Consider the following 14,512-nt stretch of genomic DNA (forward strand, 5'->3'; position numbering starts at 1 on the left):
ACATTGGGCTGCACTCGCAATCTGTGCTGCTTTTACGCTCCGTAATTGGTCACCCTGCCTTGTAAGAATTAAAAAAAAAAAAAAATTTCCCTCCCACTTCAACATTAGCAGCAGTCTTATTACTAACCAGTTTGTGACTGAATTCATTGGTTGATTTGGATTCTTCATTTTCCTCTTGAAAATGATGCTTCTGCACCCACCCCCACACTTGTACATCACATTGGACTCCTAAAATGTATCTAGCAAAGCTGAAATGATTAAGATGTGAGAACGCTCAGAAAAACTAACGGGTTGTTTCTGGCAGCTCCATGGGACCAGTGAATTCAGTCGAGCAGTCAGTGGGGTCGCTTGTACCACCCATAACCCTGGTTGTGCCCTCGCTATGCATGCGTCCTGTGATCTCCCCCAGAGGTGCATGATGTGCATGGTGTGTCTGTGGGTAAAGACCTTTTCCTTGCTCCCTTCCCAGGTTCTGATTCTTCTAGTAGCGTAGGGTCGTCCACCGGTTCTCTCTCTTGCTCCCAGCCGCTCTTGGCTGCCCCGGCTCATACCCGGGCCAGCCAGACCACGACTGCTCCTGTGGCCTACCCTACCATCAGCGCCAGTACCTCTGTGTCCTATGAGGCAGGCCGGACCACTCCGATTGCGCCCACCGCTAACACTAGCTACTTTTTGCTTCCACTGGAAGCTGCAGGGATACCACCTGGCAGTGTTCTGGTGAACTCAAACACAGGTTGGTAACCCTTGGGGAGGCATTCTCTCTCTGTGTGTGTGTGTGTGTGTGTGTGTGTGTGTGTGTGTGTGTGTGTGAGAGAGAGAATTTCTTGTGCGCGGTGTGTTTACTGTGCCTAACAACTAACAGTACTCACACTTTGATGTTCTTCAACCACAGTGCTGAATGCAGTGAGGGCCAGGAGGAGGCTGGATTTATGAAATTGTTTAATGCATCCCTTTAAGGACTCTTGAGCACAGAAGCAGATTAATATTTTGTAGTTTTCTTCAAAAAGGACTGACAGGTTATTTCACCCAGGCTGTTAGCATTTTAAAAAGAGGGAAAAGTGAACGCGGAAATGGCAGCGGACTTCCTGTCGAATTATTGTGTTTTTGTCATTGTGCGGCTTTCATGTAAATCAGTTTTCAACCCGACAGAGCAGCACATTCACTCTTTTTTTGCTCAGATCAATAAATCCGGTGTTACTATGCAGGGTGCTGAAGTTGTACTCTATGCATTATTGAATATAGGAAATGGAGACCTTGCTTTCTGATGTATAATGTATTCCACTTCACTCTGCTCGTTCAGCCACTTTTTTCCCTTTTTTTAAAAAATTTATTTTTTTTTTTTTTTAAAATATGCGTCACTCTGGTAAGAGGGTTATATGGCTGCCACTAATTTATTCTAAGTATCAGCCATGATGTAGAACTGCATATTGACCTTATGTAAAAGAGTTTGCTAATGGCCAATTTTCCTTAGTGTTAGAAAACCAGGCATTACTCTCATGAAAGGCTTGATAATGGAACTGCTGCTTTTTTTCCCCCCACCAGGGAAGTGGGTGGTCATATGTTGATGAGATGAATGTGGAGTTTTCCTGCGCGACGGACTGATTGCAGCTGATTGCGTTCGCCCCGCGACGACCCCTCGAAGCGGGCCTGCTTGGCAGAGACCCCGCAAACTTTGAGCCGCCGTCGGCCATTTGCTTTTCTAACCCTTCCGCATCGGCGAAGCGGGTCACTTGACCCCGGGGGCTTTAATGGGCCCTCGAAGGCAGGCACAGTGAAGGGGCTCAAAAGAGACGAGCAATGAGGCCTTCAATCCAAATGGACGTTATTTCTCTATTCAGTAAGAGGAAAAAACTGGAGTACTACCAAACCTCTTTTTTTTGCTCCGATGGGGCGATGAACGAACTGTTGACTCGAGAGCCGTGTGGTCTCCTGTCTTCCCCCACTCTTCATCACTTTAGGTTATTGTAACAGCAAGATGTGTCATTTATGCCATATTTCAGGTGATAATTTTAAAATATTCACTCAAATGGGCGGCAGGTTGGGACTGTCAGTTTGCACTCAAAATACCCAGGTTCAAACACCCATTCCTGCTGCAGCATCTATGATCGAGGTACTTGGGCTGAAATGATAGATCAAGAATTACCCAGCTCTGTAAATGGTGTGAGTAGCTTAATGTACAAACCTACCGACAACTTGCTTTACAGAAGTGCCACATGAAGAATAGCGGCCATTTAAGACAAAACCGTTAAGATGAAAGCTCTCAAGGACAAACACTGGCTCATCTAAATGATGAGGTGTGGTACTTTGTGGGCGCTGTCAAGTGGATGGATGGATAAGAACTTAATTGATCTCGAAAGAAATGGCACAAGGCTACAGAAACATATGTATAGCAAGATGAGAGCGACACTGGAGTAAATATCACACAAGAATAAGAATGTACAAGAATAAGCAAATGCAGGTAGTGCTTGAGCAGCAATTACGACTTATGATAACCTGCACTTAGGGTTGATGTCCCGTTAACTTTATTATTAGGTTTTCTTAAGTCCCAGAGTTTGGTGAAAACATTTAATGCCAACCCTTCCCTCTATTGTGCGGTAACATATGCTGGCTGTACAGCTGGGGGTAGAATATACACAACGCGCTATTATATAATGTAGCATTTGTGTATGCTTGTTGTTCACGTCCTTAAGGTTCACATAAGGGGATTTTCAACTTGCAACGAGATTGTCAGAAGGGAACTGAGTCGTAAATCAAGAACACCTGTTAAAATAATAGTAGCGCGGACAGCTCAGTAGTGATCTGACAGTGGGGTCACGACCCTGACAGTGAGAGAAATCATTATAGTACACAAAAGCATATACATACGTACAATACACACATCAGTGTATATATAGGGGTGTGCAGTTTACATTTACATGTATTCATTTAGCAGATGCTTTTCTCCAAAGTGACATACATCTCATAGGAAAATAGAGTGCATTACATCAACAGCAAAAGAGAGAGGAACATAGAGAGAGAGTTCAGCAAACTTTGGCAGTGGGCTTATACGGAAGATGCTGGTTGTGTGTGTGTGTGTGTGAGAGAGAAAAAGATGAGAAACCAACATTGCTCTGTTTTCCCTCTGCAGGTCAGCCTTTACTGAGTGCCGATGGAGGCGCAGTGCTCTATGCCCCCACTGAGGCTCCCCAGCAGGGTAGGACCCAGCAGCCGCTGCCTTCCCCTATGGTACCACCCCCAGCACCGCCCAGCCAGCACCTGCACCAGCCCTTGAACCACATGCTCCCTCAGGTCAGTTCCAGAACTGCTGTAAATGCCAGATGCTGTCTCAGGCAGGGACATTGTGGAAGGAATGTGGGCGGCACAGCGAGTAGCACTGCTGTCTCACAGTGCTGCCTGGGTGGTGCAAGAGAGCGTGGGTTCAAGCCCCTTCCAGTCTATGTAGAGTTTGCATGTTCTCCCTGTGTCTGTGTGGGTTTCCTCTGGGTGGTCCAGTTTCCTCCCACAGTCCAAAAACATGCTGTTCAGGTCAGTCAGTGACTCTTAAGTCACCCCTAGTGTGTGAATGATAGCGTGTTTCCATGAGATATGGATGAGTGACCCATTGTAAGTAGTGTACAATACTAGCAGTGTAAAGGTGAATAAGGTATGGACTAGTAGCACTGCATAGTGGTTGGAAGTCACTTTGGAGAAAAGCGTCCTCTGAACAAAGTAACGTAAACATAAGCTGATGGGACAGTGGTCAGATGGAGAGGAGGAGCTTGTGTTCACTCAGGGTGTTTTGGGGTCAATGAGTCCTGGCTCTTGACCATGCTGTCAGAGCTCCGTTCCCTGCATGTTGTGGGCAGCCCAGCTCAGCACTGCATCTCCGCTAAGGGTCGACATCATGGTTCTTCTGTTCAGAACAGCCCTGAGGTTTTAGAGAACCTCTGAGTGCTCTGTCCTTTTTGTTTCTGCTGTTTGATTCTCCATTTAACCTCTGTGACCCTCCATCCGTGCTGCCATTCCATAAACTAACAGTGTCTGCACTTTCTCTTCCCCATAGCACTTTGTGGGGCTGCGAACTGATAAACTGTGTATTCCACCGTCTGAACATGTTTCTCTCTCTCTTTCTCTTTCCCACTGCCTCAATGTGTCGACCTCTGACCCCCGCCTGGTTTCCTCCGGTTGCCTTTTCAGCCGATGGGGTCCGTTCACCCCCCAGCGCAGCCTGTCCTGTACTCGGCACTTTCGTACCCACCTCCGCTCCTGCCTATGTCCCCTAACCAACCATACACTGTGGTACCAGTCGTTCTCTTCTCTTGTCCCTTGTGTGTGTCTGCCTGCACCTTTACGTATGGATTGGAATGACTGCAGAATATCAACGCCTTGTTTTGGTGAAATGGGGAGTGAAAAGAAATGTAGGGAAAATGGGTTTTCCGAATTGGATTGGTTTCCTCACCTGGTACCAGCTCACACTGCACCTGTATTGTGCATTTTAGGTAGCAGCAAACTAATTTGCTTATGGGCAGCACTATTAGGACCTGCCCATATTAAACCACAGGAAGCTACGTGCAGAAAAAAGTAAAGTGTGAACCTCTAGACGGATAGGGAAACTGCAAGGTGTCTTAAAGCATGTTTTCGCTTTTCCCCCCTCAATTCATTGAAGTGACACACTTTTGCGAGACGTGTTTCCGCTGTGCTTTTTGCTCCGTTTGTGTCCACATCTCCAACAATCTCTTCTTATCCCCCCCCCCACCTCCATCAATAAGCCTTCCCGAATGACAGACGTGTGCTTTTTGAGTAATTAACAGCAACAGTGCTGCGATGCCCCCACCCTCATCCTCCTGGTTCTATCCAACCCGCAGCCAGACAACCTGGGATCCCAGTTCAGCCACATGAGCCTAGCCCGGCAGCCGTCCGATGGCCCTGACGCTCACGCTGCCGTGTACCCCCCCTCGATGGTGCTTCAGCCCCCTCAACAGGGGGGCTACGTGGTGCCCCCTCCTGGCCAGCCCATTGCAACCCCAGCCTACTCAGTGTCCGGTCCCCCGGCAACCCAGCCTGTCCTACAGCAGCGGGCGTACATGCAACAGGTGCCAGAGTTTTATGCATCACTGAACAACCCCTCCCCCAGTCAGAACCAGCCTACAAAGATCTCATGATTCTGAGGGGATTTTCAGTGCATTTTTCTTCAACCTGCACAATTTTACACTTTTTGGTTGGCTGTCAGTGCATGTATGTTTGTGTGTGTGTATTTTTGGTTTATTTACTTTTTAACGTATTGCCATTTCTTCTTAATGTGTGCATCTTGGTCACTGTTTGCGACTTTGCTGATGGCGACGTGCCTCTCGCCCGCAGATACCCGGCTGTCACTGCGCTCCGGGCATGTACCCTCACAGCCCAACATATCGGCCTGTCGCTGCAGTGCACTACAGCGGGCCACAAAGCCAGCCGCCACCCCCACCCCCAGTCGCCCAGCAGTCAGGTAAACCCTGCACGCATGCCCGCCTGCCCAGGGAGAGTCTTTATTCCCTCGTGACTGCAGGTGTGGTGAGCTCTGATGTCCTTCCTCATCTGGAAATGGAGCCAGTCTTTCCAGAAGCTCCCACTCTTTGCCCCCTGGGAACTCGCTGGCCTGTCTTGTGTACAAAGACTTAATCCCTTTTCTAAGGAGGCGGGGTCTCATTTTCCTTGTGTCGGTAGAGGAGGCAAGGCTTGTTATTGACTCTGTTTGGGTGATGCTAAGTCTGTCTCCTGGGGACTCGAGGAGCAACGAGGACCCTTTTCCAATTAAACAAGTAGCCTTTATTAGCCTTTATTACAGCAGTGACTTGAAATGGGAGCTTTAAAAAAGGTTCGGAACAGTTTCTCACTGTGGGATGGTGGTTATAGTGAAAACTGCTGCACCACAGTATGGAGTTTTATTTTAAAGTTTTATTTTTTGAAAAAAATATTGCATTCTTCATCTCAGCACTTTTTTTGGTTGTGGCAGCAGTCCCCAAGGGGCAGGGGAAGTCAGCCAGAGACCTGGAGTGGCAGGATGCGGGACCGGGGCGCTGTCTGAGAGGACTACAATTCTCACAGTGAACCGGTCTCTTTTTCAGCCCCTCACTCCACTTCAGTGGCAGAGACCCGCAGGCAAGGAAGGGTGCAGCATCCAAGACAAACTGATGAGTGAAAGGAGGGCTCAGGATGGAGACCTGCAGGCAGGAGAAGGGAGGGGGTGGGGCGGTGCAGAGACTTCCAGGGGACTGGAAGGTTTAGGACAAACAATTAGGTTAGGGGAAAAGTTTGGGTGCAAACTTCCATGAAAGTTGTCATCTGTATTTTCTTCTTTTGATTAGATCATGTCATTCGTTTGTGCAATTGATGAGAACATATCTTCTGCAAGACATTTGAAAGCGTTATGGTAGTGGAGCATATTGCCCCTGTACAGTGGAGTGTAACGGATATGTATTAAGTTGTACTTTAAAAGTTCTTTACAGCACGACTGTTTCTTTTTTAAATTTGCTGCAGGAAATACAGCAAATTTTGATTTTGCGGCAAACAAATTGCTTTGTGGTTGGGGATCATTTATTTGCTCCGGCGTCATTCACTGCTGTGAGAGACAAGGCACCCACTGTGTTTTCTGATCATTAGTCATTTCCGCAAACTAAATGCGAAATATCTGAAGTGCATTGCTGCGTGTCTCCTCAGCAAGAGCTTCCCGCGCCGCAGATGACAAAGGAATGCAAACCTTTGATGAAGCGCAGGGCCGTGTTATTAACAGCCAGCTGTGAGCTCAAAACACGGGGACATTTAAAGCAAGTGATGTCAGCCTGAGTGTAAACTGCTGGCATTCCGAACGCACAGTCTGTACTTCGCTTTGGAGCCCTTAAGAGTAATAAAAGGAGTTATTCCAAGTATTATTGAATATTTGCTTTCACAAGCTACGTATGAGCTCTCAAGTGCTGCGAGTGCTGGACAATGATGATGAAGATCTTGATACTGCATTTACATTCATTATAAATGTACTTTTCTCCAAAACAACTTAGTGTTAATCTACCTTCAGTTATTTACCCATTTATACAGCTGGGTAATTTTACTGGAGAAATTTTGGATAAGTACCTTAATCAAGTACTATTGCTGCAGGTAAGATTCCAACCTGTAGCTTCTGGGTTGAAAGGCAACAACTCTGACCAGTATACTACCAGCTGTGAAAGAAACTGTTGATGCTCATATTTCTGAAAAGGGTCTGGCAGGAAGTACACCACACTGAGGGTCACATCACAAACCTATTGGCTAGGACCACATAGGGTACATCACCACATTTACCCTCCTGTTTCTGTGGCACCGCTGGCAGCACCTTTCTTTATTAATGTCAGATTTTCCAGCATCCTGAGAGCATCGGTTGCTCCATCCATATTTTTCTGAAGAGGTTCTGTGGTGTAACTTCACTTGTTCAGCCTGGAAATGTTCCCCATTTGCACACAGTGTTCTCCTGCTGCTCTCTGAGTCAGCGAGGAGGAGAGGAACAGGAGGACTTTGGAACACAGCACTGACTGACTGGGGGTCACTGTCAGGAGGGGATCAGCCCCCAGTGTGCACTGTTCTTATGTGCCACTTTAAACAGTATTTGTCTTCATTTCTCCCCCCGGCACTCATTTGCGTATCACGTTACTGTTTCCATGAGTAAATAGTTGCTTCATCGTCCTTTCATTCCAATGCCTGATTCAGTGTGAGAGGCAGTATCGTGTTTTTGAGTGTGGATGCATTACAGGTCCATGTCAAGATCAGTTTTAATGCTTCACTGAATATCACCGGATTGTTATACTTTCCACTGCTATGTTGTGCGACACTTCTGCTCCCTCAGGCTTCCTTGCTGTGATGCCCAGTCAGCTGCAGGGTTTCCAGAGCATGGTGGGAGTCCAGCAGTCTCTGAGCCAGAACCTTGTCAGCTCTCAGCCTGGTGGTGTGGGAAGTCAGATGCAAGGCATGATGGTGCAGTACCCACCAATGCCACCTTACCAGGTGTGTACCTGTCTGTGCCGTCGTTCTCTTGGTTTGAGAAGGATTGCCTTCAGGGTGTTTTGCTACCCAGTTCCTGTAGGGTATTTCATAGTGGTGCCCGCTTAATAGCCCTCCAGCTACATGAACAGGGTAAATGAAGTGCTTTGAATGCTCTACTGTGTGTATTATTAATTCTCTTATCTCTAGTACTGTCTTTTCTTTGTTTCTGTGCCCTTTTAACAGTTGTTTTGGCTCACAGGTCTCTGTGCCCCAGGGTTCCCAGGGTGTCAGTCAGCAGACGTACCCACAGACGATCATCATCCCTAGCCAGTCTGGCCAGGGTCACCAGCCTGTTCCTGGTGTGCAGGTCTACTACAGTGTGGTCCCACACACTCAGCAGAGTGCCATGAGGTGATGTCCCCATCTTGCCTTTCAGCCCACAGCTCTGTGTTACAGTGGGAGCCAGAGTGTAGCCAAGGTTGTCACCTGATGTTGACCACGATTGGTTTATGCCATAACTCGGTGTACATCTCCTTTGGGGAAGGCCCTTCGGTAGCTTGTCTTCAAGGTGCTTCACAAGTCAGTGTGTCCCTCAAGTCACTGGCTGTGTGTTGCGATATTAATAGACTCCTCTTCAGTGGTGGGTAGTCAAAAACAGTGCTCAAGTAAAACTCGTCAAGTACTGGGCTGAAAGTAGTCACTGAAACATTCACAGCTTCATTGTACAGTTCCATATCGTACAGGACAAAGTACGTGCGCGTGCCTGTGTGTCTGTGTAATTTCTAGAGATTTGCAGCACCAGTAAAATTGATACTGTAAGTAAGAGTAGGGTTGGAGTGGATGTGTGATCAGTATAGGTGTGTAGTCAGCGTAAGCAGCTGATGGCACTGCTGCCAGAGCTTCCACCTTCAGGTCTGTACGTTGCAGGTTCAAATTCCACCTACTGCTGTAACACCCATGAGCAAGGTACTTGCCCTAAAATTGCTCCAGTGAAAGTTTGATATGAATATGAATGGGTACATCATTGTAAATAGTGTAACATAAGTCGCTGTGGCATCAGCTAAATGAATAACTGTAAACTTTCGAGTGGATATATAGCCAGCAGCTAAATAATAAATCAGCGAAATTACAAATTGTGATGCAGCTTTTCATAAAAATAGACTGAATTTTGACGCCATGGATTGTCACCTAAACGGAGGCGGTCAGTGACTCCTCCACAGCTCTCGCCTTGGGAAGCTGATGTAAAGTGTGAAGGAAGTGATGCTGTTGGTAAAATATAAATAAAGGTGACTTAATTAGTAGTAACGGGGAAAAAAAAGAACTTTAAATGCAAAAAGTAAAATGTAACACGGGTGACAGACATGTAAGATGCTTTCCATAATTTACCTCGGTAAAAGCACTGAAGTTAAAACTACTTTTGAAAATACATTTTCTAGAAATGTACCAAAGTAACAAAATAAATGCAAGTCATTACTAAGGAGTTACTAATGTAGCTCATTTCTGTCCTTTGGGAGAAATGGCAAGAAACATTACAGCTTCTCGGTTTTTCACCTCTGTTCTGTGTTTGTGTGCCCACAGCTCTTCTATGGGCTTCCTACCCCCTCCTGGGTCAGAACAGATGCCCTTTCCCCGGACCTCCCCACCCTGTGGCTCCCAACAGATGCCCGGGCAGCAGTGCACAGGTATAGCCTTCAATGCATACATACACACCACCACTGGTATAAGCAGGTCCTCAGCCAGTCCAGGAAACACTGCTGTGGTCCTGTAAGTTCTGTCATTATGGCTGAGCCGAGAGCACCGTGAGACCCTGCAGGTCAAAGTCGAGCCAGGATAGGTGAAATGGTTCCGGTCGTGTCTGGTTTCCTGCCAGATGAAAAGGTGACGTGCCCTAAAAGCAGCCCTCGCGTGGTTTCACAAAGACTAAGCTGCATTAGGTGAAAGTGTTGCATTGAGGTTTCCTTTCCAGATTTCCAACAATCTTGCATCTGTAGCTATTTCAATTAGCTATTAGGTTTAAGAAGCTAATTCAAAGTACTTTCCAGTCTTTACAAGCTAATTATTGAATAGATATGGGGTGGTAATTAAAAAGTAATTCCTCCGCTGCTTCTTTCCTCATTATAGCCATCTTTAAAAGGCCCTCATGGGCCCTGTAAATGTAATTTGCCATTTTATGGTTCTTCAATTAATGATAATTCTTTTAATGGGGAGGCCTTCTGGTGATTTCGACCATCATTCCATCTTTTTTTATTATTATTATTATTATTATTATTATTATTATATATATCCTCTTCCCTGACTGCCTTAAAAATGTCCTTTCAAATCCTTAAATTAGATTTCCCCTCAGAAGTTTTTGGTTGCATTGCAGAATTTCATGTGGGGATTACCGAGTGGATAGAAATGTTTTTAAGCTGCTTTTGAGAGAAATCCGAGGCGTTTAATGATCCCTTTTGAATGTGCGTTGATTTGGTATTCCAGCATTACTTCTTAATGTCGAAGAAGGAATGAAGAGAATGGCGAAGTCCTCACGCCGTCCTTCAAATTCCATTCATGTCAGAGTAGCCAATTTTCTTTCCTCCTTCAAGGTCAGCGAGTTTTGAATGTGGCTCTGGCAACCCTTTGGATGCATTGTGCATATTTAATACCCACACTTTGCCTTTATTTCGAGAGGTGGCGAAAGCTCAGGTCAGAAGCTAACGCACGGGAATGTTTCACCCTTTGCTACGGAGAAGCTCTTCCATTTACAGTGGTGCTGAACACACTTGGGAAGCCAAATTGGACGTGTAGTTGTGTGGTCCGGTGAAATAAGTGTGAGAAATGGGAGATCTTGCAGCGCTTCACACATCCTTCTTGGGCACATAGTGGGTTACTGAGTGTGATGCGCACTGGGATTTTTAATATCACTTTCCGACGACATCAGGAAGCCTTTTGAAGTATAGTACCGGCAGTCCAGGTGCCTTTCAGCTTTGAGTTCAATGTTGATGCTCTGCACAAATATCAGATTGCCTTACTGGAAAGGCAGTGAGGGTTTATTGAAATAGCCAATGGTGGGCGTTCCCAAAAAGTCTTGAGTTTGGAGTGGAGTTCATTGCACCGATATACGCCATGGGTTTGTAGCTTGCTCACCTGTCCCATCCGTCCCTGTGTGTTCTGTGTCCCCCAGGTGTCCCCCAGACTCATGGCAATGGGGTGCTCATGATGCAGCTGATGCTGCCCCCCAACCACCAGCCCCGGGCGCACTCGCCCCCCCAGTGGAAACACAATAAATACTACAGCCTAGACCACCAGAGGAGCCATAAATCGATCGAACTCGCTACCCTCGACTCCTTGCAGGTGGGTGCTCTTTGTGCAGCATGGCACCATCTGCTGTGAACTGCGTGTTTTGATCTGAGATTGACGGTTTATTATCTTTTTTAAATTGCAGTAGCTCAACCTAATTTACCGCATTATGAAATTGCCGGTCTTTTGCCCCTTCCACCCCTTTCCAGAGCAGTCCCCAGCTGGGCAGCCCGTCTTCCTCCCCTGCCCAGTCGCCCACTCCTGCCCACTTGACCAACATGAAGAACATTCGTCCCAGCCTGGCATCAATACCCATCATGCCTCAGTTTGCCAGGCCCATCATCTCCGGACAAGGTACGGCACAGTTCTCCTTCCGTGCTCTTGTCTTTGTAGCTGGCAGGTTGCTGGTCTTCTGGGTTCTTCTTAGCTGTGGCATACCCTGGTGAATTTGTAGATACTGTGTCAGAGTAGCTGCTGAAACTGCTACTTTCACAGTGAAGAGCTGCCATCCAGGAGGGGCTTTGGCTGAAAATGAATGCCTTCTCTACCTGCTACAGGTGATGGTCGCTACCCCTTGCTTGGACAGCCTCTTCATTACAACCCTCCCATTCGACCTCCCCTGCTCCACGGCCCCCAGATGTTTCCCAGTCATCAGGTAGGTCTGCCGCATGTTCCCCAGTCATTAGTTAGATGAACGGAGACGCACGGAGACACACACAGACACACAAACGACCTGTGCAGAACCCTCTCGCCTCAGGCCACGGTACACAGTCTCACTGAAGAAAATGACAGAAGGGTGAAAAAATAGGAAAGAAAAATGAAATGCTGGCAGCAGAGGTTCAAGGCTGGGAATCGGAGCCTCCAGGGGGTCTTGGGAGGGTGAACAGCCACAGCTGTTTCTTTCATTGGCAGTGGGGGTCGAAGCTAAGTGCGATGCACAACTCAGCTCCAGGCTCGTTTTCACTGAGGGAAGGACTCTGAGGGGTGCCAGCTTGCACCCGGGGCTACCAAAGTGGAAAAAATAAACTGCACCTCTCCAGGGGTTTGTCATGGGGTGTTCCCTCCCACAGTGCTTTGCACAGTCTTGCTCCAAATATATAAATATATCTAATATACACACACCACGACCGCAGCCTTTGTTCAGGTTTTTATGCAGTGCTTTTCTCAACAAACCAACACAGCACTGACCAAGAATAAGTAGCAAAAAGAGAGCAAAGGCCAAATACACCAAGAAAATAGTTTGATAATTTAATAATGTGTTACTGAGGCACTGAAAACAAAACAACAAAAACTCCCAGGCCAAAGAACTGGGAGAGGATAAACTTTGGGGGGGGGGGGGGGGTCCAAGTACCAGTAGGTGCCCACATTTCCTTGGTACACACAAACTTCTGGCAATAAAATATGTTTAAAAAAAAAAAAAAAATGTTTCACAGAAACACCTATCATCCACACAAGCTGCAAGTCAGCAGGCCCTCAGGCTCCTCTGTTCTTCAGGGTCCCACAGGGGTCCGGCACGGTGGCCGAGGAAGGAGACCGACAAAGAAGGCGCTCTCCACAGACCTCAGCGTAAGTGACCCAGGTAATGGAGCCCTGCTGCGCTGTAACTTACATGTAGACTTGTCATAGTGAGTGGTACCCCTAATATTCCAGTCAAAAGCAGAATTATTTAGGACTGGATCAGTTTTTATTGTCCATATTCTGCTGAATTTCCAGAAGTCCATTTGGTTGTTTCTGCAATATATATTCCAAGTTGGTATCTCTTGTTGAACTGTAGGGGGGTGGGGGGAGGTCTGTGTGTGTAAGCACTTATTTATAAGGAATGCAGCTGTTTGCGGAATTCAGACCTGCAGCAAATAAATACTTGTAGCAGCATGGATGTGCTGATCCGTCCAAAAGCAGAAACAAAGAAATGTGCTGTGGTGGAGCAGCTCGGAATTGTCCACTAATATATGCGGAATTGGGAAATGTAGTGATGTTACACGGTCAGAAAGAGACTTGGCGAGGGGAAACATGTTTTGTTGTCGAGGAGTGTGGCAGAAGTGCTGAGTGCTTGACTCAGTATCGCGGGGCTTGTGACTTGAGTGTAGAAGTGCAGTGTGCCGTCATGACTGTGTCGTCACGCTCTCCCCTTGTGCAGTGAGCAGCAGAGTGCTGGAGGTGACTGACCTGCCGGAGGGGATGCGTCGGGCCGAGGTGGACTTGCTGTTCGCCGAGCTGCGCAGAACGGGCGCTTCCATCAAGTGGGTGCCGGACCACCAGGCCGCACGCTCCCACCGCGGGCCCGGGGAGAGCGGCGGCGGTGCCACTGAGGGCTCCAAGACCGCCTGTGACCTGGCGAAAGACTACACCATCCTAGCCCTGTTTCCCTCCCGACACTCAGCGCAGAGTGCCCTCCTCAACCACAGTGGTGCTCTGACTGCGTTCAAACTCAGAACTAGCAAGAGACACTGGGAGATTCACAGCCTGGAGAGGTCAAGTTCCCAGTGACATTGCCCCTCACCGCCCCGCACTGCCATGCCTCACTTCCTGCCACTTCCTCTCCATTCCCCACTTCCTCTCCACCGATCACTTCTTGCCTCCAACACTGCCCATGTTGTGATCACTTATGGACTTCGGCTGTATAATTTTGGGTTTGCACTCGAATTGTAAAAACTTCCTTTGCCTTTGTACCGTTCCTGCGAGTTCAGAATTAACCCCCCCCGCGAATATTCGTAAACAAGAGTTTGACACGTCCACCTCTTCCCGGCCTTGATTTGAACATGAAACGGCAGCACTTTTTTTTTTTTTTTTTTTTTTTTTTTTTTTTTTTTTTTTTTTTTTAAAACAGACTCGTTTTATATTTTTGAAACCCTCTGTCGGGTCCACACTGCCATCCCCCTCCCTCCACCAAGTCCCTCTGCTTCTGACCTGCTTTAGTTTCACATGCTTGAAAACCAAAAATCCAAACTTAACCCCTTCATAACACAGAGACTCCCTGTGTCCAAGGTCAGGGGTCACAGCGCCTGGCTCCTGCTGGTCGGACCAAACCCGGTGCGGTAGCTTTGGCGCCATGGCCGAAAGGCCACCCGGGTCTCATTTTGTGCCTTTTACCAGGACTTTTCCGTTGCAAAACCAGTGGAAGAAGCTTTTCTGCTATGGAACACAAATCCCATAACTGTCAACTGAGTAACTTGTGTCTCCCAAATACTTTTGGTTGGCTCTCTTTACGGCAAGTGCTGCACTGGTAACGGGTACAAATCAGAGCCAAAGTCCGGTTTGCTTCAGTTCT

General features: G+C 47.3%; 1 protein-coding gene across 13 annotated transcripts in view; it reads left to right on the plus strand.

The window, feature by feature from the left end:
* LOC108929509 (R3H domain-containing protein 1-like) overlaps positions 1–14,054 on the plus strand; it is a 37,125-nt gene extending 23,071 nt beyond the window's left edge. For 5 of the 13 annotated variants that reach the window (XM_029256758.1, XM_029256761.1, XM_029256762.1 and 2 more), the window contains 13 exons: positions 470–733; positions 3,128–3,288; positions 4,177–4,278; positions 4,845–5,072; positions 5,338–5,464; positions 7,832–7,989; positions 8,228–8,379; positions 9,547–9,650; positions 11,129–11,298; positions 11,454–11,598; positions 11,802–11,899; positions 12,678–12,810; positions 13,382–14,054. In XM_029256758.1, the coding sequence (XP_029112591.1) occupies positions 470–733; positions 3,128–3,288; positions 4,177–4,278; positions 4,845–5,072; positions 5,338–5,464; positions 7,832–7,989; positions 8,228–8,379; positions 9,547–9,650; positions 11,129–11,298; positions 11,454–11,598; positions 11,802–11,899; positions 12,678–12,810; positions 13,382–13,731 (2,192 nt within the window). In that variant the 3' untranslated portion in view covers positions 13,732–14,054. Of the gene's footprint in view, positions 1–469; positions 734–3,127; positions 3,289–4,176; positions 4,279–4,844; positions 5,073–5,337; positions 5,465–7,831; positions 7,990–8,227; positions 8,380–9,546; positions 9,651–11,128; positions 11,299–11,453; positions 11,599–11,801; positions 11,900–12,677; positions 12,824–13,381 lie in introns of all 13 variants that reach the window. The other 8 variants (XM_029256760.1, XM_029256765.1, XR_003798036.1 and 5 more) reach the window with 7 other exon arrangements.
* Positions 14,055–14,512: the final 458 nt, after the last annotated feature.

Source organism: Scleropages formosus, chromosome 12 (genome assembly GCF_900964775.1).
Source record: "Scleropages formosus chromosome 12, fSclFor1.1, whole genome shotgun sequence".
In the NCBI taxonomy this organism is placed as follows: Eukaryota; Metazoa; Chordata; class Actinopteri; order Osteoglossiformes; family Osteoglossidae; genus Scleropages; species Scleropages formosus.